The 24,449-nt window shown below is 37.2% G+C and overlaps 1 protein-coding gene across 2 annotated transcripts in view; it reads left to right on the forward strand.

Annotated features, from left to right (window-relative positions):
- Actbeta (inhibin subunit beta) overlaps positions 1–21,575 on the forward strand; it is a 295,180-nt gene extending 273,605 nt beyond the window's left edge. Inside the window, exons 2-3 of one of the 2 annotated variants that reach the window (XM_069822370.1) lie at positions 6,418–6,656; positions 11,824–21,575. In XM_069822370.1, the coding sequence (XP_069678471.1) occupies positions 6,418–6,656; positions 11,824–12,450 (866 nt within the window). In that variant the 3' untranslated portion in view covers positions 12,451–21,575. The remainder of the gene's footprint in view (positions 1–6,417; positions 6,657–11,823) is intronic. The other variant, XM_069822371.1, reaches the window with a different exon arrangement.
- Positions 21,576–24,449: the final 2,874 nt, after the last annotated feature.

Below are 24,449 nucleotides of genomic sequence, written 5' to 3' on the forward strand. Positions count from 1 at the left end.
AGTGTGGACTAATGTTTCTATAGAAGATTTACACTTCCTGGTTACCTTAACACTCTACTGAACATTAATTAATCAATGCTTTGATTGATTGATTGATTGATTGATACAATAGTCATTAATGCACTATAACTTCCTATTTACTTTACTGAATTAGGTTAAGAAATTTTAAGAATGCACATGTTGAAATAAAATTTTCAACAGTCATCTCTCAGTCCACACCTGTGTCTAGCCGCGAAACCAGGTGGCCCGGGTTCGATTCCCGGTCGGGGCAAGTTACCTGGTTGAGGTTTTTTCCGAGGTTTTCCCTCAACCCAATATGAGCAAATGCTGGATAACTTTCGGTGTTGGACCCCGGACTCATTTGACTCATTTCACTGGCATTATCACCTTCATCTCATTCAGACGCTGAATAACCTAAGCTGTTGATAAAGCGTCGTAAAATAACCTACGAAATAAAAACAGTCATCTCATATTTCTCCCTAATTTAAATATATTTCTATGAGCTATATGTGAGGTCAAAAACAATTTCCATAATTCCACTAAAATCAATGTTATTTTTAAAGTTCTCAGAAAACATTTTTACTGAAGAATACTCGACAGAAATGAATTCTAAAGCAACTGCACATCAATGCCTATTTGAAGGTAACTGTTGCACTCAAGACGAAGATTAACGACTGTGAAGTAATTTCCATGTGAATTAAAAACTTTCCACAATATACTTTTTAAAGCATGGTCGTTAAATAGGACAATAATCATAAACACGGCGCACAAGGAAGTGCATCTCATTCCCGCGAGGAAGTGTAGCGCAGGTTGCGTGCTGCAACTGTGTTGCACTTTATGGCGTTGTCGTAAAAACAGCTGTAAAGTGAGGGACCCCTCATTTGTATGCAAACTAGTGACCTCGAGTTACTCTCATTATAGTAATTTCCAGATACCGTAAAAACGTCGTCGGTCGTCAGAAGCCAGGAAACCGCCAATAGTTAAACTTGTTCTGGTTTCAGGACTACCGCAATATTTCCTTTGTTAATGCACCCGCGTGATTTTGTCGACAGATCTTAAAATCCATTTCCTAATTGAAAATTTATTATTCCAAGAAGTTTCATGTTATACTCTTCCTACGTATATAAGATTTTAGAATAGATATTTTAGCACATTTTCATAGTCAGCAGATTGCATATCCCACAATCTTAAACTTCATTAAGTGTAGCGCTTTAAAACCAAACTGTTGATTATTGTAGTTTCGTGAACTACTACTGTATAAAAATCCACAAACAACTAGGAAGAGACTGAAACTTTTGTAGGTATATCAATCATAGGATCTCACAGTTCATTTCCAGACATCACAATATATCACGATTACGAAAAAGCTTTCGACCGTGTTGACAGAAATAAGCTCTTTCAAATTTTGGCAGATGATTCAGTTCCAAACGCAATTATAAGAACAATTTACGAATTATATAACCACAATATTATCAAGATTACTATTGGATCAGAACATACCGAATGGAGACCGATAAACTGTGGAGTTCGTCAAGGTTGCCCCCTCTCACCACTTTTATTCAATATATACATCAACTCTATCATCAGACATTGTTGACTAACAATTCATGGAAACATCCCGCTCTTCCGAAATTGTACTCTAGATACATTATTATATGCAGACGATCAGGTTCTTTTTGCTACAAATGAAGACGAGCTGCAATACTCAATATATCACCTGAATATAATACCACAAAATTTCAATATGAAAATTTCCCGAAATAAAACAAAAATTATGGCGTTCCAAAGTAAGCAGCCAGTTAGGAGTAAAATTTGCATTGGGACCCATACGTTAGAACAGGTAAACTCATTTAAATATTTAGGTTATAATTTGACATGTTTACGTGTTACTGATATATCGGAAAATATTCAACATTTTAATGGAGCCTTAAGAACCATCAACCAGGTTTTCACAACCACGAAAACCCAAAAACATACCAGGTTAAAAGCATAAAGTTCTAGCAAGACCTGTCCTCATGTATGGTAGTGAGGCCTGGACTGTCCGAAACTCAGATGTTCAACGCCTAACAACTGCGGAAATGAGATTTCTAAGGAGGACTGTCGGCTACAGCTTGCTTGACCACAAAAGGAATGAGCTAATTACAAAAGAATTGAAAATTACACCTATTTATGAACATCTCAACCACTATAGACAAAAATGGCTTAATCATGTCAATAGAATGGACGTTCCAGACTCCCAAGACAAATTCTCCGCTATATACCACATGGAAGACGATCTTTGGGACGCCCCCTGAAAAGATGGACGGAGACCGTAACAGGCCACTAGGCCTAATACCTGCAAGGACGATGATGATGATGACAATATATCACAATTAATTAGCATTGAAAAATCAAATTTGCATGCAGGAGTAGAAACGAAGAAGGTTGAATATTCTAAAATAATATTTAGGAGCTATGATAAGTAAAACTGAAGGTTTGGGAAAATAAGAATAGAATTTGAGGGCACAAACAGTAATGATGTCGACACATTGATCACGATAAACAGCCTTCAATCTCCGATGAATGTCTATCGGGAGCACATTTTCTGCTGTTAAAAACTCGATCACAGCACGCTGCTTCAGACGTACCGACATAGTGCTGGTACACGCCGCCATGTTTCAGGCTATAACTCAGAGCTCTCTACTGGCAGAGATACGAAACTTGCGTCACTGAAGTCAGAAAGTTCATTGAATACAATGTACTACCACTAATATTTAACTATATTCACAGCGAAAAAAAATAGGAGGCATTACTTTTCAGCATACCCTCGTATTATATATTCTAACCTAACGTACAAACAGAGATAAAAGTGTATAATTCAAAAGTTACCATTATCCCTTCGTCAGTTCGTTCAACAGCTGATGTTCTAAGCTGCCTCGCCTTCAAGAGGAACAATCCAGTTTTTGTTCGCATTCTCTATTCCCCATGAGATCAAGATATGCAAACGAATCCCTATTGAGACTTAGCATCGAAGGTGGTAGATATTTTCTCAGGATATGCTGTTTTTTTTCACAATGGGCTAAAATGTGTGTCCAAGAATCCTTTCCCACACATAATGGACAAAGGCGCTCTCCTTCTTCGTTGACAATTTTATCACCCTTCCATGCTCCCAATCTTAGCCACGCTAAACCTCCTCTACTGTCTTTGCTACAAGAATTTATGTAGTCACACCTCCCCCAGTTAAGCATGAGGTCTGATTGTAAATGTACTGTGAATTTTTTCGAATATTGGAGCTCAATCCCTTGCCTCTCGATATCAATTAAACGCATCTTCACATTACGCCATACATTTCTTCTATTATTTTCTCCTTCCTCCCACACCCATCCCATCCCATTCCTATATGATGCAGCCCACTCTGCAGTTTATAAAAATTCACCCTTTTTCCCACTCCTCTCTTTTTTGAACTCTGTAACAAATCGACTGTAAAAGCGATAGGTCTCCAAATATAATTTTAGCCAATATTTTACCACCCTGACTTCCATGTGAATTACTTCGTTTTGAAGCCCGAACTCCTTTAACATCCCGCAATTATCTGTGCTTCTTCCAATGCCAAGTATTCGTTTTAGGAAATCCGTTTGTATCTTGTTTAATTTTCTCGCATTTTCCAACCCCAAATTTTCGCCCCATACGAAGCATACTGTATAATCCGTTCGATACCTATTAGCCTACTAACATTTTCTAAAGTAGCCTAGCTCATAATTGAAATTAAAATTGAATGAGGGAATTTTGGCCAAAAAACTCAGACATGTCAAATATTGTATTTAGAAATAAATATTTATAATAATTTAATAATTGATCTGACCCAATATTTTGGGTTTGCCCTGCGACACAGAATAGCTCACAATAAAATTTAAAATGAAAAATTATATAAACAGGTTTCAAACAGAAGTGATTAAGACATAAAAAAATAGAACAAAGTATAATTTAAATTGAATGTACGCCATAAAGATGCTGACGAAATATCGCTACAGAAAATTTTATAATGGTGGTGACGATGGCATCTTGAAGCTCTCGTCAGCTTGTATTTTTCTCTCCACTTTACAAAGGCTTTCGGAATGGTGCCTCTCGCTCCAAAGAAAAGACGGGTAACTGTGATTTTTTCAATGTTGTATTTCACTGATAAGTAGCCTACTGAATCGTGGGCTCGTAGATTTTCTTTTTCTCTTCGTTCACTTCAGATGGTTGTTGAGTGGCTGAGATTTCAAATCTGATCGTAGGATCAATTATTTCGGCTGTCTGTTTATTCCTATTTATAGCTATGATTTATAGCTACGATTGCTCCGACCATCAGCAATACAGTGAACTTCCTCGTGAACGACTAGATTTTTGGATCGAAGTGCATCTGCGATCATAGAACGTATAATGTTGTGACAAAATAATTTTGCGACTATTGTTGTGCGAGTTTCGAAGCACTATGCCAACAGTTGATACATTAATTTTATTGTTAGTCTTTATGTTAGGAAAGCAGCAGCTTTTTAATGACATCGATATAAAACAATATAAACATTCTTAACAGAATATGATACAATTGTGATCCTGATGTTGATGTTGATGGGATTTGCTGACAGCAGACGTATACAGCAAGAGATATGCAGATTTTTTAATGATAAATTTCTTTGGGCAAAGAGAATCAAAGTGTTTTAATAGTTCTGATTGTTCTTTAATTTCTGGATCGTAATCATGGATCCGTCTTTCGTTCATATTAAGTTACAGTACGATCCAAATTTTTAGGAGAATCTCATTAAAACGGCAACAAAGCGACTTATAACGTTATAACGTTTGATTTTCGTTCTTCCCTTCTGAAACACAGGAACATCATTTTTATGATAGTGTATGAAGAACAGTGATCCTTCAAAGTATCTAACACATACGTACAAATTTAATTTCCTTGTTGAACAACCATTTCGAGAAATAGGTACTTTATCATCGACCGATACTCGATTCGATCAAAATTAATTTTTTATCTGACACGATTGCTTTAAAAATGCACGATATAAAGTCGACTAAACTTTTCCACACCAAACGTGCAGTAGGCAATAACTTATCAAACAACATGTTCTTCTCCATGGCAACCGCGTTCGATTCTGTTTAAAACGAAGATCCAAGACTAACTATAATTATATCAATACTCTATAGCAGTGATGTCAAAGCAAGCGCATTTTTCTGACCTTGACGTCGTGCGCGGGCATTAAGTGCTAGGTATGCTAGGGGGATAAGCAGCCTGTTAGATTAAGAAAACAGTGGTGCACAAACTTCAAACGGAACGTGAAATTTTATGTCGTTATTTTTATATGGCTTTTTTTGTTTGTTATTTTCTATATTATCTGTAACACAAAAAAACTAACACCTATTTCTTAGCCTAATATTGCAGTTGTGTTTTAAACGTTAATAATATAATAAAGAGTAAAGAAGGAATATTCACACAAATTCCATAATAACTACAACTATACTGTACTAAATGAATTAAACACATAATTCATTAAGAAAGTGTTATCCCAGAGAAAGACACTGAATATGACATGATAAGTTGGAATTGATATTGATAGTATCTTTAGTCTTATAAAAGTAATCAAAACAATATTATAGTACAAAGCAAAGTTGTCTAGGTATATGTTTTAACTGTGACTAATATTACATAATAAAACTCTTATCGCATTATGCTTTTGGGTGATATTGGTACGCAACTTTCTGTTATCAGAATATTAAATTATCTCGAAATCTGCTGAAGCTATAGAGCTGACGTTTCACCAATACATAGGCACAATATCTTTTGTTTGTGATGTAACAGTATTTGTTTTGTTAATTCATTTCCTTACAAACATTTCCATGCGAATATTTTCAAACATTTTAATATACTATCTTCAGTAATACGTATTTACGATATATTAGATTTACGAAAACATTGTTTTAGTACCTGTAAGGCTACTAAACAAACATATCTGAAAATTTCACTTTTCTGTAAAAAAGTTGAGAAAATATTCCTTTTGAATAAAAAAGCAAACTAAATACTTGTGAAAAATGAGCATTAAAATTAAAACTTACATTCTTATAATGCACTTATACTTCTCAGACAAATCTAAAAATGAACATGGATACAGTTTTAATAAGTTTTATTCCCTTCATCCATTGAATCAGTGCTGGCCATATCTGTATATAGCTCGATCAAGCGGTATATACTACGTCTTTCGTCTGTCTCTTTCCTTTACGCTGTAAAGCGTTCAGGCTTTCCTGGGCTCTAAAGCGCGCGCTTGCTCCTATGGGCATCAGTTGACATCACTGCTCTATAGTATTCCAAAATTGTGCTTAGTTGAGTTATTTTTAGGCTATTACTGCAATGAAGGAGCGGACTGTCTCTCACTGTAATTGCATTTGTTCCAGGTCACACCCTCAACGGACAGACACTCCTCGAATTCTCACACGCTCAGGACTTGGGCGGTGGTGCAGGAGGCGCAGGTTCGGAACTGAGAGTAAAAGCGGCGACGCTGTGGGTCAGAGTGGACTTCCGATCGCCTCTTCATCGCGCCTTCCGACACAACGTGCCCGACAAGAACCTCACACTCTGGGTGTTCACTGTCACTCAGCAGCTGCAGATGAATGCCACACACTTAAGTGGTAAGGTATGTTGTTGCTTCGACACAGTCCGATAGCCATGCTTGTAAAAATTGCATCATGCACGTTCAAACACACTCAACATAATCAGAACATATAATCCACGTGTTACTATTAGAATAAAGAAAGTGCGATTTATGTGAATAGTGGTAAATTTCATAATCATGAAAGACCAGCAATAACGAAAATCACGAGAAAACTTGTAGATTACTGTAGAATAACTCTTCTCGGGTTCTCAGCCAGGTGAGTTGGAGATTTGCTTCCAAGCTTTCAACGGCTAGCTCTGCCATCTTCTTCAGGGAATGAAGTGATGTGGGACGAAAATCGAAAAAAAGAGAGGAGAATTGGGAGGACAAATTTAAAAGGTACGCTAAACGCGTCCTTGCAAGGGGTCGGGAGGCTGTAACAAACTAAATATGTGAGCTCCAAGCCTCTTGGCCACTAGTCTCACTCCGGTTTACGCTTCTTCACTGAAGGATTTCTAGAAAATTTTGAAGGGGTAAGCCGAAAATGGACGTAACCTCTTAGGTACCACATACGCGAGGGGGACGGAAATGTGATCAAAATGATCACGGGACGGGATGAGGAGGGGATGGCTAGTGTAGATCTGCACATTGAAATGAACTGTGTCATTTCGCAGTGCAGGAGGAGTCGAGAAGACTCTGTCGTCTGTTGTTTGATGACAAGGCAGGTGAAGACCGCCAGGAGAGACGCCGTGAATTCTGAATCTGCACATTGAAAGGTTCCCTGTCCTTTCGCATTGCAAATGTATTTCATTATTTTATAGACTCTGAATTAGGGCATTGAGTTGTTTGTTAGAAAAAAGGGGAACTTATGGGGAAGGGCATATAGGTCCGTGGCCCATTTCTCTTAGGGCTCATCCCGACATTTGTCTTAACGCCTTAGGAAAACCACGGAAATACCTTAGGCAGGATGAGTTGTCTCAATATAAGAGACTAGCCAATTTGGCTTTTAGGTAATAGGTCAATTGATTATGAATTTAGGATAGATGTAATTATTAATTAATTTAGAGTAATTAAGGGGTTCATGGGGATATGAGTCCAGGTCCGTGGCTCATTTCTTTTAGGGCTCATCCCGACATTTTTCTTAGCGCCTTAGGAAAACCACGGATTCTGGTTGGTGGAAGCAGTAGCCAATCAGGAGCTAGTTGCTGGTCCTGACTGTCTGCCGTGTGCTGGTGGTCTAAGCGTATTGATGGCAGGTTTCCTTGCTGTACTCAGCTGTAGACCCCGTTTCTGTTGAAACCAGAATGCTACTGGGTCGGGACTAGGAACTAGCTCCTGATTGGCCCGCAGCGGGAAGCCCTACTATTGCATATATACCGGCTAGACATGATCCCACATCACTTCATTCCCTGAAGAAGATGGCAGAGCTAGCCGTCGAAAACTTGGAAGCAAATCTCCAACTCACCTGGCTGAGAACCCGAGAAGAGTTATTCTACATCAAACGCCGGGAAAGCCTCAAATCATACATTGTAGATTACTGTCAGATAAATTACTGATTCATCGATTTTCCCTGTGATTAAGTGCCGTGCTTCCTAAGTGAAATGCATAATGAATAAGTACGATGCTGCAAGAGGTTTTCTCATGATAATCACACATATATTTTCATTAGTTCACTATATCTCTTCATTATTGATTATAAAACATAATTTTTAAATAAAATTTGAATCATATTCTGATATGTCCACTGATCTAATGACGAATAATAGGTGTAACAATGGCAGATAACGAATGAGATGGTTTGCATAGTGAATAGTAATAAATAAATTGTAAAACGAAAAATATGTCAAGATAAATAGTTTTTAGGACAGAATCAAGGTGATTTCGAATAACAGGTAAATTATTCTAGGATTCATAGTGGGTCAAAAGGCGTAATTATTGGAAAAAGAAGTTTCACGTGTTACACGATACCGTATGATGATTTATAAAGTAATCACGTTGTATTACCTTTCTTATCAAACTATTTTCATCTCTAAATGTAAACTCTAGCACATTATGGAAATAAGTTGACACGATGTTGTAAAATGTATATTTCTCTTTTAATTCTAAGGCAAAAATGAAGCTAATTTCTTATATATTTACTGAAATAAAAAGTCTTTTAAAAAAGGGGAAATATTATCGCCCTCATAATTCCTGACTGATTCCTTCAGAAAGTTTTTTCGCACTCCGTCATGTACATAAACCTTTTAATTTCATACAAACTACTCAATTTTTCTTTCAGGTCAAAATTTAATTTTAATACTGAAATATATATTAAAAATATATTAAATAAATATCATGATAAGTTAACAGTTTTTTAATCTATTACGATAAAGTTCACTGCCAAATTGACTTCCGAAATCTGCATCATGTCTTCGCTCTCTCGTACCCATAACTTACTCTTTTCTTCTCACAGAATAGCATAATATATCGTGTTTCATATGTTCATTATTTGAGTAAGTACGAGTATTCATGAGGAACTAACATAGTACACGCTATTTTATAGTCAACAGTTGAAAGTTTCAAGTTAAGTTTCGAAAAACATATTACAGTACTTCTGTTGCCATGAGGGACATTGTTCAAAACTAGCAACTTCACAACATAAATCGTTCTGCACCTTGCGAAAACAAATTCAGTAACTATGGTACAAATGTTGTTTCATAAACTTTTCCGAATTTACCATCTACCACATCTTTAGATTGCTACCGCTGTTATGACCTATCGCCCTCGGCCTCTCAGGTCACCAAACTTGACACCATGTGACTTCTTTCTTTGGGGATATGAGAAAGATGCAATTCATGTGACACCTCTATTTCAAGGTCTATCGTGTTGATGTATACCGTGTAAAATTGTGTTCTCATACTGAATATTTACAATGTGCCACTAATAACTTTGAGAGAATTTCTTAAACGAATTATATGCGCAGTTATTATATCATTAGGGGAGAGTCGGGTAGTATCGGACAGCGGGTAATATCGGACAGTGAGTTTCTTTCATCTACCACACGATGATAGTACCTGATTGACATGGTTACGTTTCTGTGATGTCGCATAGAGAAACGTAACCATGTCATTCAGGTACTACCATATGGTGGTAGATGAAAGAAACGTACTGTCCGGTACTACCCGATGTCCGATACTACCCGACTCTCCCCTAATACTTTTTAATAGTAATCATATGAATGTGTTACCATAATTTTGAAAGACAGTGTATTTAGCGCGTTCATGCTGCGTAGGATGAAAAATGGAACGAGTATTTAATACAACAAATCTCGAAAGATTTTCTATTCGGCTTTCATAATACAAATTCAATCATTTTCATAACTGATAAGAAAGAAAAATGTAGCATTAGTAGAAAATATGTATCATAACTCAAAACTTTCAGTAACTGAAAAATATTGCCACTAAGCAGTACTAGGCCTACTATTTAAGATGATTTAGAACTACACTTACCGCACATTGTGGATATCCAAAAGCGACGTATCTGAAAGAAAAAAACAGACCAAATAAGCTCACTGAAAATTAAAGAGAATTGTCATATCTTCATCCCAGTCTGCTCACAGCTGTCATTTACCTCCAGTAGCATATTCCTTAGTATCGTCTCCGCTTCTGCCATATCGTTAGCAAATATTATGCACTTTATTCATCTTCCTCCTACTTCCCCTATCACCTCTTCCATGTTCTGAAAACAGTTCTTCACTAAATCTTCCAAGTACAGCCTATATTGAACAGGATAGTTGATAAAGGACATACTTGTTGTATTCCTCTCCCTATTTCACTTCCTTCTGACATTTCTTCTCCTATCCTGTCTTTGATCGTTTCATATAAAGATTATTGTCGCATCATATGAAAATATTTTGCATGTCCTTCATGAATTACTTGTATTGTCAAAGACCCATACTCTCCATTTGAAAACCGAAAAAAAAATAATTAAAAATTCAAACAACTACTTGCTCCTGTATCCCTGATAGAGCGCAGAATTGTTTTTTAAAAAATTCAACTTTAATTTTAATTTTTAGATTTAATTACATGATAATATATTTTTAACATCTAAAACTTATTACAGAAGATGAAATTTCGTCCTAAAAATATGTTATAAAATGTAGGTAAGCTACATAGGCTTACCTATTTGTTATAATGCGGACATCACTAGAACTTCTCTAGAAATTCGTTGTCTTATCTTCCACAACAAATGCCCGACGCGAAATAGTGACGCATTTACACAGCATTAAAGTAGGCCTATGTCAAAAAATGGAAAAAGAACATGATAAATGCTTCCCGTTACGAAACATTCTATTTTACATATGAATAGTACATTATGCAACGAGCCTATAATGATAGTAATTAAGACGCGAGTATGTTTGTTTATGAAACGAGCGCAAGCGAGTTTCATAATTGTCTTACGAGCGTCTTAATTACCATTATAGGCAAGTTTCATACGACTTTTTATGCTCGACCATATTTCTAACTTGAAATTATTCAGAAGTATTCATTTTATTCGTATCTAACTGGAGTGGAAGTGACCTTGTGCATACTCGTAAATGGTGAGATGTGCGCAGACGCGAAAGTATTGATTTTTTTCCGAGGAGCAATAATGTCATTGACCTTGTTATAATCTACACAATAACATGAACTAATTTTGATATAACCTGGAAATTGATTTAGAATTGAAAAACGAGATGACAAATTGAATTTATTTGAATATTATTTACAATTAACGCTAATTATTATAGTAACAGAGCATAACCTTCTGCGACAGTATTGGATTTCCAGCCTGTGTGACGTTTTGCTAGTTGTCTTTCGATTGCATATCCGAGAATAATCGAAAACCTGAACTTTAATGACATGCATTAAAGGACTGCTACCAGGTGTATAATTACTACATTTCGGCATGGTCGAGCATAATATATATTATATTATATGTGTGTCCGTGTGTGTGTGTGTGTGTGTGTGTAAAGTGGTTATATTGAAATGGTAAGTGGACGGACTTCAAGTTCATGTTCGACTCCCGAAAATGAATAGGCTATAACTGAGATGTTTTTTTATAATAATCCCCAGTCTCTTCAGGAAATTCTTAAACAGATCAGCGTTATCTTCTTCACCCAATCATAAATTAATATGCTTGCCGCAATGTTGTTCACGGAAATGTAACTTATGAGAGCGATGATGTGCAGGAATTCGACGAGTACACGGAGATGGCGGCGTCGCTGCCGGTGGCGCTCTCCACGCTGGGCTGGCAGAAGTTCGACCTGACGGCCACGGTGCGCGCCTGGTACTCGTCGGGGGCGGCGGCCCGCGAGCGCCTGAGGCTGCTGGTGGACTGCTCCGGCTGCGGCGAGCTCGTGGAGGCCGTCCTGTTCCGCGCGCCCGCCGCGGCCGACCACAACAAGGACCCGCAGCGGCCGTTCCTGGTGGTGCACACCGACCCCACGGCGACCCGGCGAGTGCGGCGTCGGGCGCTGGACTGCACCGGGGCCCCCGTGGGGCAGTGCTGCAAGCAGCGGTTCTTCGTCAGCTTCAAACAGTTGGGTTGGGAAGACTGGATCATTGCCCCTAGCGGCTACTACGCCAACTACTGCCAAGGGAACTGCGGGGGAATTCACCGAACGCCCGACACGTTCCTCAACTATTACACGCACGTGATCGAGGAGTACCGTAAGCTGGACCGACTGACTGGGATGCAGCCGTGCTGTGCGCCGGTCAAGTTCTCCTCCATGTCCCTCATATACTTCGGACCGGATAGTAATATTATTAAAAGAGACCTGCCTAAAATGGTTGTGGACGAGTGTGGGTGTCCTTAGAACTTTTCAACAAAGACATAGGAACAAATTTCACAACGATGAAACTCGTAGTAGAGCGACCAACAAAACATTTTTAACTTGTACTAATCTTTAACTGTTCACTTACACCTCGAGGCTTCAGTCGCGACCGTTTGGTTCTGTCGAGCACTTACTTTTCCTCCTTGAGGTAATGTTGAATTCTGTTGTACTGTGCCCGATATATCGATATTGTAAAACTTGCGATTATTTTTAAAATCTATACGTTGCTCAATTTTTTCTATACCAATATGTTATCAAATTATTCACAATTTTATTATTCATTTTTGTAAGAAAATATTTTCGTGTCCAAAGATTTTTTTATGTTTTTATCTATGCAAATGAACAGTAAAACTCTATGTGGACTGCATCTACAATATTAATAATGACAGATATCTGCTATGATTTGAGACGCCGCTACTTATTCCTAGTCAAATTATTCCATATTGTAGACGACGCGATTCTGTATATTTTTGTGCGGTTTACTTTCCCGAGACTGTGCGCAGATGTCTGTAGGGCACTCACTCCTCCTGCACCCCCCCCCCCCCACCGTCTGTGCGCAGCCTCGCATTAGTTGCACCACAGCTCTCTCAGAGTCGGGTCTCGTTCAAGGCCTGATGTAACATTTAGGTAGGAACGAACACAAGTGCCAGAAATTACCGCGGAACGATGCTCCCTGGTAATATCTAAATCTAAATTGGAATGCGAGTGTCTGTCTGTGTGGACTGTGATGTCTTTTAATGATAACAAAAGAATGTGATTTCCCTGTCACTGCCTCCGAATAAATTGATTTCTTGTGTGAGAGCACAACATTTTAAAAGAGAAACGTCCCATATAAATAATTAATAACAGATGAGAAAAAGAGGCTGAAAACGTTTATATATATTAAAAACTGCGAAATTTAAATAGCAAAAATTGTGATGAATCTCTAAACATGAACGTGCATAGTAAAGAATGGAAAAAATCATACACATTATTTATCTATTGTTTTGCATACGAATTGAAGAGGCTTGCTAAAATGGTTTATAATTGAAATAATTTTCTCCAGTATATTTCAATATTTATTCAGAGATCGTCATAGGAAGAAATAAATGTACTTGAATCCAATATTGTTAATACTGAGCAAACAGTGAAGTGTCATGAAGATACAGTGATATTTAGTATTTAAGTTACGCAAATTTTTAATACAATGAGAAGAAGAGCATTCCATGACTACAAGTGTGACAATAAAATTGGTGTTCCAATGAGGGAGACGTGAACATTCCAATATCATTATAGAGTTTGTTTAATAAACATCGACTGCGCTTCGTTTCTGTTTCATATCCTTCCGGAACACAACAAATACTAGGCCTAATAACACGGCAGAGGTGAATTGATGTACAGAGAGGACGATAGTCCAGCTGTGGGGCATTCCGGTGTGCTGTGATACAAAGTACAAACAATGTGTACTGCAGTGTTTCTCAGATTGTAGGCAAGAAAATGGACATTCTGCTTTATATTTCTGTGAGCTACCGACCCTATGATTATAAAAGCCATTCACAATCTGTGGTAACAAATGATGGATCCCAAATAAGATAGCAGACAAAATGTGAAGATTAGGAGTTAAGTAAGTATACTCCTGTCCTAAGAAGTGAATTGAGCTTTTTAAAATAAACATTTTTGTTAAGAAACAGAATTTTGCAGTACCTATAGATTAGTTATCAACAGGCTTAGAGACTTGGGACCCGATGCAATAAGTTTACTGTGCATGTACAGGGACATCATTTTATTTTTACTAACATTTTTTACATTAACCTGGCTATACTCGGGAACACTGTTACCCCCCTTCCATTACAGGATTTTAGAGTTGCTAGTGCAATATGTAAACAAATCATTTCACTAGCTATAGGAGGAGAGAAAAGTAGTGTATCCATTTATGTTATAGGGAAATATAGTATTACGATTTTCAGTTTGGTCATTACTTTACAGTATTTTATCAAAAAACAGTAGAATAGTAACAATTTTTTTTCACAAACTCAAGTCTTCAGGCGGTTATATACATTATGTAATGTCTACTTTATTCAGCATATTACTAACCTAATTTATTCCTGAGAATTTTGTGAGCACTTCCGCAAGAAACCCCAATTTCTACAGCTAAATTCTTGACCGACTTATTAGGACCTCCCTGCATCCTTTCTCTAGCATCTTCTACAGCATCTTCTGTCACCTTTGTTGGCCATCTTACGCTTTTCTTCCTTTCTGTACACTCTGTTGCTCTAAATTTATCTACCAGATTAATGACATTTCTACGAAAATATTCCGTAATGATATAATCAGGAAATTGTGAAAAAAAAAACTGTTGTTCACATTCGGTTATATTGTAATTCCAATTTCTATCATCGTCCTTCATACCTACAAACAGTAAAACAAAACTCTTGTTTAAATAATGCTGTTAAGTGCCGTACCATATTATAGGGTACCGTACTTTCGGTAACTCTAATCTTCCCTTGTGCTCAGTCAACACAGATAAATTCAGTTATGCTACACACCATACCTGTGTGAAAATAAACTTCAATAATATAAGCTTTTTCTTCTATAGAAAATGCAACATATTTCTGAAACACACTGTACTCTGTACTGTTTATTTCACTGCTAGCAACAGCGACCGTGAGTTTGTGTGACTGACGTTAGCAAGGACATTAGTGAAAGTGGTGGGAATCAAGTACATTTAGAAACGCAGGTACAATAAAAATTGAAGTAAAAATAAAATGATGTCCCTGTACTATAGGTTGTTGACTCGCTGCAGATAGTGAAAGGTAGAGATGTGTTGTTTATAGTACGGTAGTATGGGGAAACACACACATATGGACATTCCGAAAGTAAATATACGTTACACAATGACAATGTCAAAAGAATGTGAAAAGCATTTATTTTCCTATCTTTTATAAGCATTTATGTTTAATTATACACAGTGTTAATGATGGAAATAAACATGTAGCAATTTTAATTTCTTCATTTATCCTATTGGTCGTCTTTAGGAAGTGCAGTTACAGTACCGAATTGCAATTTACTACAAGATACATTTTCAGTGTCTCAAACGTAAATCTTTTTCGCTTATCTGCCAAACACAGTTTGTACTGTACAAAACTACGCTCTAAGTCGCATGACGTGATGGGAGCAAAACGAAAAAACTTAGCATCATTTCAGTCTCTAAGAGACAGTCCTTTATTCTCGGGTGACTCTATGTCTACTAATTTGCTGTTTATATTACACAATGTTCCATATCCGTTATTTTTACATAAAATTGAATACAGTAACTGGTATACTTGGTCCCTCATTAATTCTCTGTGTCATTTCCTCAACTAATTTGAAGGCTTCCGGCATCTCTTGCTCTGACTTTTCTAACCGTGTAATAGTTTCAGACACAGTTTGAAAATAGATTTGTATGAAAACCAAATTATTCGTCAGAACCTTCAAATTCAGAGAGTTCTCCTTTGCGTATTTGTTGACATTAATTCTACAGTACCCCCACCCACTGTACGCTTTACCACTATACTCAGTACGCCGTTATGCGGATTTCCCACTGAACTGCTCTATCGGGTCCGAAGTCTCGAAGCCTGGTTATCAATACTCAAAGTATGTAAATTCGTTTTAATTTATTGCAAGTTATTTTTTAATTTATTGTATTTTAGCAAAAGATTGGGATCCTCTTACAAATGTAAGATTTAATGCACAATGACATATTAGAGAACATCTTTCAGAATAAAATAAGCAGTCAAGTAATAACAAAGATAGAGTTCCAAGAACTCTGCTGTATGTAATTGAAGACCTCCCTCGAAAAAGGATGTAACATCAAATTAATTAAATATGTGATCGGTGGAAAAAGTAATTTTGAAGCATTCATTTATAACAGTAAATGAATGCATCCAATAGCTGAATAAACTTGTATCCTTGATTAATCAAATGGTTCTGCTAGCAAATATAGGCCTAATGAAATATACCCCTGAAATTATTTTCTTTTCTCCTGAAACGTGTATTATAGATTTGTTGGTTACATCTTATTCGAGGGAGGTTTTCAATTTATATTTTAGTCGACCGGATATAAAATATAACCGTATATTTCATTCTATGGCAAGAATTAGTGTGACCATAAGAACATTACAGCTATATAGTCATGCACAATCCTCGTTTCTTATTTTTGTTCTAATTGATAATATATTTCTTTATCTACCTTCATATGAAATATTAAATCCTTCGTTTAACGTATACGCAAACAATTATTTCAAAATGCATTATATAAACTTCTTATGGATTGATTCACTTCTGTTTAACTGATGACTATGTCATAAATAATAGTAATTACAGAGTGATTCAGAACTTACGTTACAGAAAAATATGATCGATACACGGTACTCAATTATTTTTCATTAAGCAATGTGTGTCCTATCTCGCATCGGTATGGCGCTATACTTATTTTAGTGTTGTGGTTGTTTGCCATGTTGTGATTGTTTATTGTTGCTATGCGTATTGATGCGTTGTTGTCTCAGAGTCCACGTGTCATGGAAAATCGCCTAAAGGGAGAAAATTACAGAAACTTTCTGGAAAACAACCTGCCCGTTTTACTGGAAAAGGTACCGCTTGCAGTACGCACCAGGATATCGTTCCAGCATGACAGAGATTCTCCGCACTTCAATCTTGCGGCAAGGTAACAGCAGACGGCAACATTTAGTGACAGATGGATTGGTTATCAAGGTCTCGTCCCATGGCCAGTAAGATCGCCAGATCTTAAAGGCTGGTTCACAATAAACCGGAAACGAGAATCGGAACGAAAACGAAAACGGTAAAATTGTTAAAATGTGTACATTTAAATGTGCGTATTCACATTTAACGAAAAGCTTGCCGGAGCCCGGGATCGGGAACGGAGAGTTGGCCGAGTTTCAATTTTGGCGTTCACGTTTCCGATCACAGCCCACTAGATTCATTCTTTGCCATCTAAAAGCTATCTTGTCGTCGTATATTTTGTAGCAAGAAGACCGTGACATAACCTATGCATTATTTTGTTCTGTGCTGTGCATCATGGAGCAAATTTTATTTGATTAGATTTTAATATTGAGTGTTGAGGAAAATCCTCACGTCCTCGTATAAAGATGAGAAAATGGAGGAGAATACGTGACTTTCAATAGCTGCATCTTTAAACACCGATCATAAGTGAATCATATTTTATTACTGTATTGGTTGTATTACACACTACATATTCATGCTTCAATTCAATAACTACTGTTGTGTTCATTTTTTGTTCTATTACAAATGTTTCTTCCCTAATTATTTTACGTTATGGTAGACTTAAAAGGTTGTGATAATAAAGATGCATGGGCATATTTATAGTACCATACCTAATGAAATGTTTCAGTTGAAACTTCGAAGTTGGTTAACCTATGTTTATATTGGCTGCCTTGTACTCATGACAGAACGCCATTGGTCAATTATACACAAATAACATCAGAATGCGTAATATCGACTTTACATATCGTCATTGGCATGCATATCGATATGCATAGTCGTCTACGTTCTCGGTTTATTGTGAATCAAATGTTTTCATATTCACGTCCTCTGCTTCTCGTTTTCATTCTGGTTCTCGTTCCCGGTTTATTGCGAACCAGCCTTAATCCGCTTGAGTTATTCTTGTGGAGACATCTGAAGACCTAAGTGTACGCCACACCTGTAGACCAGGTCGATGATTTTCTTCCACGGATTGTCGACGCCTGGTAACAACATAGGTACTAGACCCAGTATATTTGAACGGATGCGATAGTCAATGTTTCGGCGATGCCAGTATTGCTTACAAGAAAGAGGGCTCGGTTCCAAGCTCTTCCGTAATGCACAAGTTGTTGAATGTCATTGTCTGTTGTTTTTCATTGAAAGCTCAGTCAGCAGAGTCAAGCCACTGGCCCTTACATGAATAATTGCCTACCAGCCACAACACTGAAACAAGTGCAGCGTCGTACTGGTGCGTGGTAGGACACACATTGCTTAATGAAAAATGTTTCTCTTAATACCACTATCTATTATATTCTTCTGTAACATAAGTTCTGGATCATCCTGTATTATTATTATTATTATTATTATTATTATTATTATTATTATTATCACTATTACTATTATCTAGGTATTTTCTATAATACCTTATCATAATTCGATGCCCCATAAAATGTTTCTCTAAATTTCTAGCCAACATTGGCTAGTCATAAATGGCAGAAGTCCTTGGTCATGTGATTAACATGAGAGCTGATCATCATTAGGGCAATAGAGGGAAAAAAATGATAAGGGATACAAAACCGTTTCCAAACGAAGTAAAATATTTCTTCATAAGTTACATATCTTTGACTCCATTGCATTTGAGCTTCAAAAGACACGCTCTGTTTGGTAGTAAAATAATTTAAAATAAATCTCTATTTATGAGTGAGAAGGATTAACACAACTATATATTCTATGTCAAAAAATAAAATATTAATAAAACAAAACAGCAACCACAGAAAAATAATCAAATTATGAGTTTTAAACATAATACATTATTGGAGTAGGGGAGAGGATTGCAATAATAAGTAGCTTGGGGGCAACGCGACAAAAGTCGTAATTATATAAACCAAAAGAGAACTACATAACAGATAAACATAGTTAATATAGAACTTTCAGGTACCTACAGATCATACACAACTGCATTAATAAGACAAAGAGAGAGACACTGCGTTGCTGTGCAGTTCTACAAAAATAATTTACAAATCAGTGAATGCCGTCCTGTGATCTTTTTTTAAATAAAATACACAAATATGCCGGTTATTTGCTTTTTAAATTATATTAAAATAGAAGTCATAAATCTATAGAATGCTAGAGATACTCTAAGAGCTTCCAAACGAATATCTTTTGTAATGGTAAACAAGAATCGAAACATTTGTCTTAAATCAAAATCAAAATCTGATTAAAATAACTTTACTTCGAAAAAAATATGTACATACTTTATGGCAGCTATTGATTTATGTGAAGTTCTTGCCTTCCAATAATGAGATCTCACAAATAATTGATAATTATATAATTACGAATTACATATCAAATTAATTATGAAATAGTAGAACTGTTTTTTAAATAAAATTTAGTGAGTAAAATTATTAAGGCCTACTTTCAAATTGTTAAATGCACAAGACATTAAAACTCAGAAGAAAATTCTCATGATTTTAGTGGATGCACTACGCCTCATAGTTTGAGAAACACTGTTATACAGAATGATGACCGAAAACACATTAAGGAAGGGAACATGGACGCAGAATGCGTTCGGAAATTAATTCTAAGCCGATTCATTTCCTACTTTGTGATTAGTCTCTCATGCAACTTTAGTGTAATAGATGAATAAATTGTGCAAAGGAACTTTTTTATTGTGTGTGGATAAGCTTCAGGGCTTCTACCGCGTTGTCTTGGTGTTATTGGCTGACGTTTCGACCCCTGTGTTGTGGCCATCTTCAGAGCAGTTGTTGGATAAGGAAATAGTTTGCCAGCTCTTATATATATATATATATATATATATATATATATATATATATATATAGTAGTCTCGAAGTTGGGGAGTACTTGCTGTGATAGGTCGTAGGTTCTCCTTCTGGCATCTGATTGGTCCTACGTTGTCCAATCCGGTTGAGGTCTGTATGAAGGGGAGTATTCATATTAAATACTGACCCTCATAAGATCCGAAAGAGTGACCTTGATACCGTGCCCGATGTCCGGATGAAGGGGGACGCCGCGTACTTGTGGAGACCTGGTTTCTCGTTCCTAAGTATGATCTTGGAATAGACTTCCCCATGAGTTCCCAATCCGGTTGGACCACGTAGGACCAATTAGATGCCAGAAGGAGAACCTACGACCTAGACTTAGGAACGAGAAACCAGGTCTCCACATGTACGCGGCGCCACCCCCCCCTTCATCCGGACATCGGGCACGGTATCAAGGTCACTCTTTCGGACCTTATGAGGGCCAGTATTTAATATGAATACTCCCCTTCATACAGACCTCAACCGGATTGGACAACGTAGGACCAATCAGATGCCAGAAGGAGAACCTACGACCTATCACAGCAAGTACTCCCCTCCCCATCGAGACTACTATATATATAAGAGCTAGCAGACTATTTCCTTATCCAACAACTGCTCTGAAGATGGCCACAACACAGCTGTCGAAACGTCAGCCAATAACACTAAGACAATGCGGTAGAAGCCCTGAAGCTTATCCACACACCATGTACACCAGCCTACGCGAACACTTAACTTTTGTTATTGCTTATTTGAATTTAGACATAGCTCACTATTAAGTGTAAGAACTTGATTAATAACTCATATTTCGGAGAACAGGAGTTGTTTGTTTCTTTGTGTGTCAAACTAAGTTAACTATGTCTTTACTTTGACGTTGCTTTTTCACGAACTGATAAGGATAGATTTTTAAAAATCCCACCAGATAGAATTCACTTGGATTTATTTACTTAAAATCACTAATAAGTCTGAAATTATGTGAATGATTTCCTAATGATTCATTTACTATATACATATAGTAAAATTTTTAATTATTATTGCTCGACACCTTTGGTATAAATCACTGCCCTTTGTTGAAGCGTCAACAAATGTATTTGAAGAGCCTCTTTCTTAGAGAAAAGCAGAGTATGTGTGTTATTGTCAACACATTTTAATGCTACATGAAATTGGTAAAAATGATGATGTAGCATTCATATTTTCTCCTACTGAAATTGATTCTTCAAATATAACACAATAATATGAAACGAACAGAATTATGTAGTAAATAGCCGTACAAACTATGTCAATGAAGTGTATATATTTTGACATGTATATATTTTAAACTTTACTTTGGGTACGGTTTTCTTAAGAAAAGCCGAGAAAACATCTCAAATGTGACCCACAGCTGGATTTAGGAACGTGGCTCAATGTAATGTAACACTTTTGGCTTCCTTGTTATGTCCTCTAATTTTCCTGCAAAACAAATGTCATTGTAAAATCCTACAAGAAATATAAGGAGTCTCATCGAAATGTTGACCTTGGTTTTATGAAAACCAGGCCATACCATTTCTTCTTTGCTTGTGAAAATAAATATGTGATCACATTTATTCCTACCGCCTTCCTTTTCCCTACCACATCGCCGGAGATCGAGCTACGAGGAAACCCATCAGAAGCCGTAAGTATTAAATGTGGTTTATATTTATAACGACGCTAGGGAAAAGTTACCTGGTTGAGATTTCTTTCGAGGTTTTCGCCAACCAACTGAAGCAGAATTGCTGGGTAACTTTCGGCGTCGAACCTCGGACTCAATTCGCCATCAAAATTATGTTTCCCCTTTTTCATCTTAATCAGGCAGCGAAACTTAGTGCCCGATGAGACAGGTTTGCTGTTCCTTTACTATGAGCGTATTCCGAATCTCACCGGTGAGCAATCCGATGGCATCACGGTGTTCCGAATTCCGCCGATGACGTCATTGATGCTCCACCGGTGTCGCACCGGTGCCATCAGCTTGCAGAGGTGGTGGCAGTCTCCATCAGCCTCCATCAGTGAATCTGATTAGTTCTTGTATAGGGCGGGAATTAGCAGGCGAATGACATCGTGCACTGTTGTGTCATGGCGGTGTGTTCTGCTTTAGTTCTGCTGTATTGTTTGTAATGAGCACAACGTAAAAACAATATTTTAATGGCTTATGAGCGAACATGTCAACGGACCAGTTATTACTACCGGTTCAAGAAATAAATTTTTTATGCTCTCTTTTCTTTGAACGAGATGGCAGTACGGAAATTTCGCAAAATTTTGCTAGCGTAGCACAGACAACAATTTATACAGTCGCCATGACAGCCATCAATCCTTCCAGCATTTTTGTTCCTAATTCGCTGCAGCGTGACGTCATTGTTGTCCACCGGTCCGGTGAGATTCGGAATACGCTGTATAGGTACGGGTACAGATCACAGATTTTCGCATTAACGATAAAAGCGACAAATCGTTGATTAAAATAAAGTTGTTTTTCTTTATAAATACGTCTGCAACACTAGCGAAAATGGCAATATTTTTTTTCTAATTTATACAAAATTATTGCGATAATCTTACAACTAATTAGCGATAAAACGCGAAATATAACTTTTATCGCGATTTTTTCTAAATTAGTGTGAAATTTTGTGGTCTCTAGCCCATGAAGTAAGTTACTCGTCGACTGCAACACAAAAGAAATAAACAGCAAACAACTACAGTGACGCCGTCTTAGGAACAACTAAGACACAGTAGTTCAACGGGACACAATCCATGCCGCCTTCTACTGTACATAGTAAAGGGACTCTAGAACACAGTTAACTTGAAACCACTTGCCTCTCCCCCATCGGGCACTAAGTTTCGCTGCCTGATCATCATCATCTCCGTTTCTTTCCCATAAATTGGATCCCGTGGTAATGGTCATTAGTTGCTGGTGGTAGTGTTCGGGGCGGTCCGCAGGGGAATCTGTATAGCGGAAGAGATCTTGGGACATGCACATCATTCCATTCCGGGTAATGCAATGGATCCACCAACCAGCGGCAGCAGAAGAGAAGATTATATACACGAAACCACACGTCACTATGCAATTACTTCTTACTTAAAACTTTGAATTTAATAAATAATTTATAGCCTACTGAACACTGGTATAAGATAGAGGTCCCATACAGTTGCTACTTTTTGATAGAGATTGGCCACAATACAATTTAAAACGTCCAGATACTCTTCATATTAAATTAATCGAATTAAGTTAAGTGGATTACATGATGTCTAATACCGTAGATATTTTAATGTGTAAATTTGTAAGGCAGTCTAATCCATTAACCAAGTACTACTTCAATTTTGTTCGTTTTGAATTGTAAATCCTATGCAGTGAATGATTCAGACTTTGAATTAAATATCACCTAACCATGCATTACATTTAAGAAAGAGTTTTAAAGAATTAAGAGACAACTTTCTCAAACATAATTTAACGGATTTCCTCGTCATGTAACTAACACAAGGTCCACACCTGTGGAGTAACGGTTAGCGCGTCTGGCCGCGAAACCAGGTGCCCCGGGTTCGATTCTCGGTCGGGACAAGTTACCTGGTTGAGGTTTTTTCCGGGGTTTTCCCTCAACCCAATATGAGCAAATGCTGGGTAACTTTCGGTGTTGGACCCTGGACTCATTTCACCGGCATTATCACCTTCATCTCATTCAGATGCTAAATAACCGGAAATGTTGATAAAGCGTCGTAAAATAACCTACTAAAAAAAACTAACACAATAGTTGGAAATCTATCTCCTTTGAAATCATTACTAGAGTGTAAGTATATATTTCTCTCGTCATAAATTGCAGTGTTCCCTCTAACCACGATTACAATATGGCCAATATGTCTGAAGTTCATGAGTATCTGAAATTTGTGTATAATTGTCACAAAACCGGTACTTCTTATTATTACTGTACCCCCCCAGCTACCTATAACAACCACCACAGGTGAAGGTCCCCTAGAGAAGATTTAATGCTACAATTTTGTGGTATTTGTTGAAAACAACTAAAGATTTTCAAGTTCTTCAGACTACAGCAGCCGTGGCCAAAATGTAATCCTGAGCCGAGCCACTGTGTAACCTGCAACGTGCATAGCACCTATGGAGGGAGGCGGACACCCGAAGGGGAAGTGAAGCAACAGTCTGACTTATTAAAGGATTTTCATTTTCCTTACGTCAAGCGCTTAAATATAATTTTATACAGTATAAGGTTACAAACTAATGTTTAGTACGTGTAACGAAGAAAGAAATGAATAAGAAACATAGAACACATTATCACAACCTAAAATTGACTGCGAAAGAGTTTGAAAATCAGGAATGAAGTCACTTACTGGCAGTCGTAGTTGATCACGAAGGTATTTGTCTGTCAGTCGTGATCTAAATTTGGTTTTTACTATTTTCATTGTTTAAAATAATTTTTC

Source organism: Periplaneta americana, chromosome 3, assembly GCF_040183065.1.
Source record: "Periplaneta americana isolate PAMFEO1 chromosome 3, P.americana_PAMFEO1_priV1, whole genome shotgun sequence".
Lineage (NCBI taxonomy): Eukaryota > Metazoa > Arthropoda > Insecta > Blattodea > Blattidae > Periplaneta > Periplaneta americana.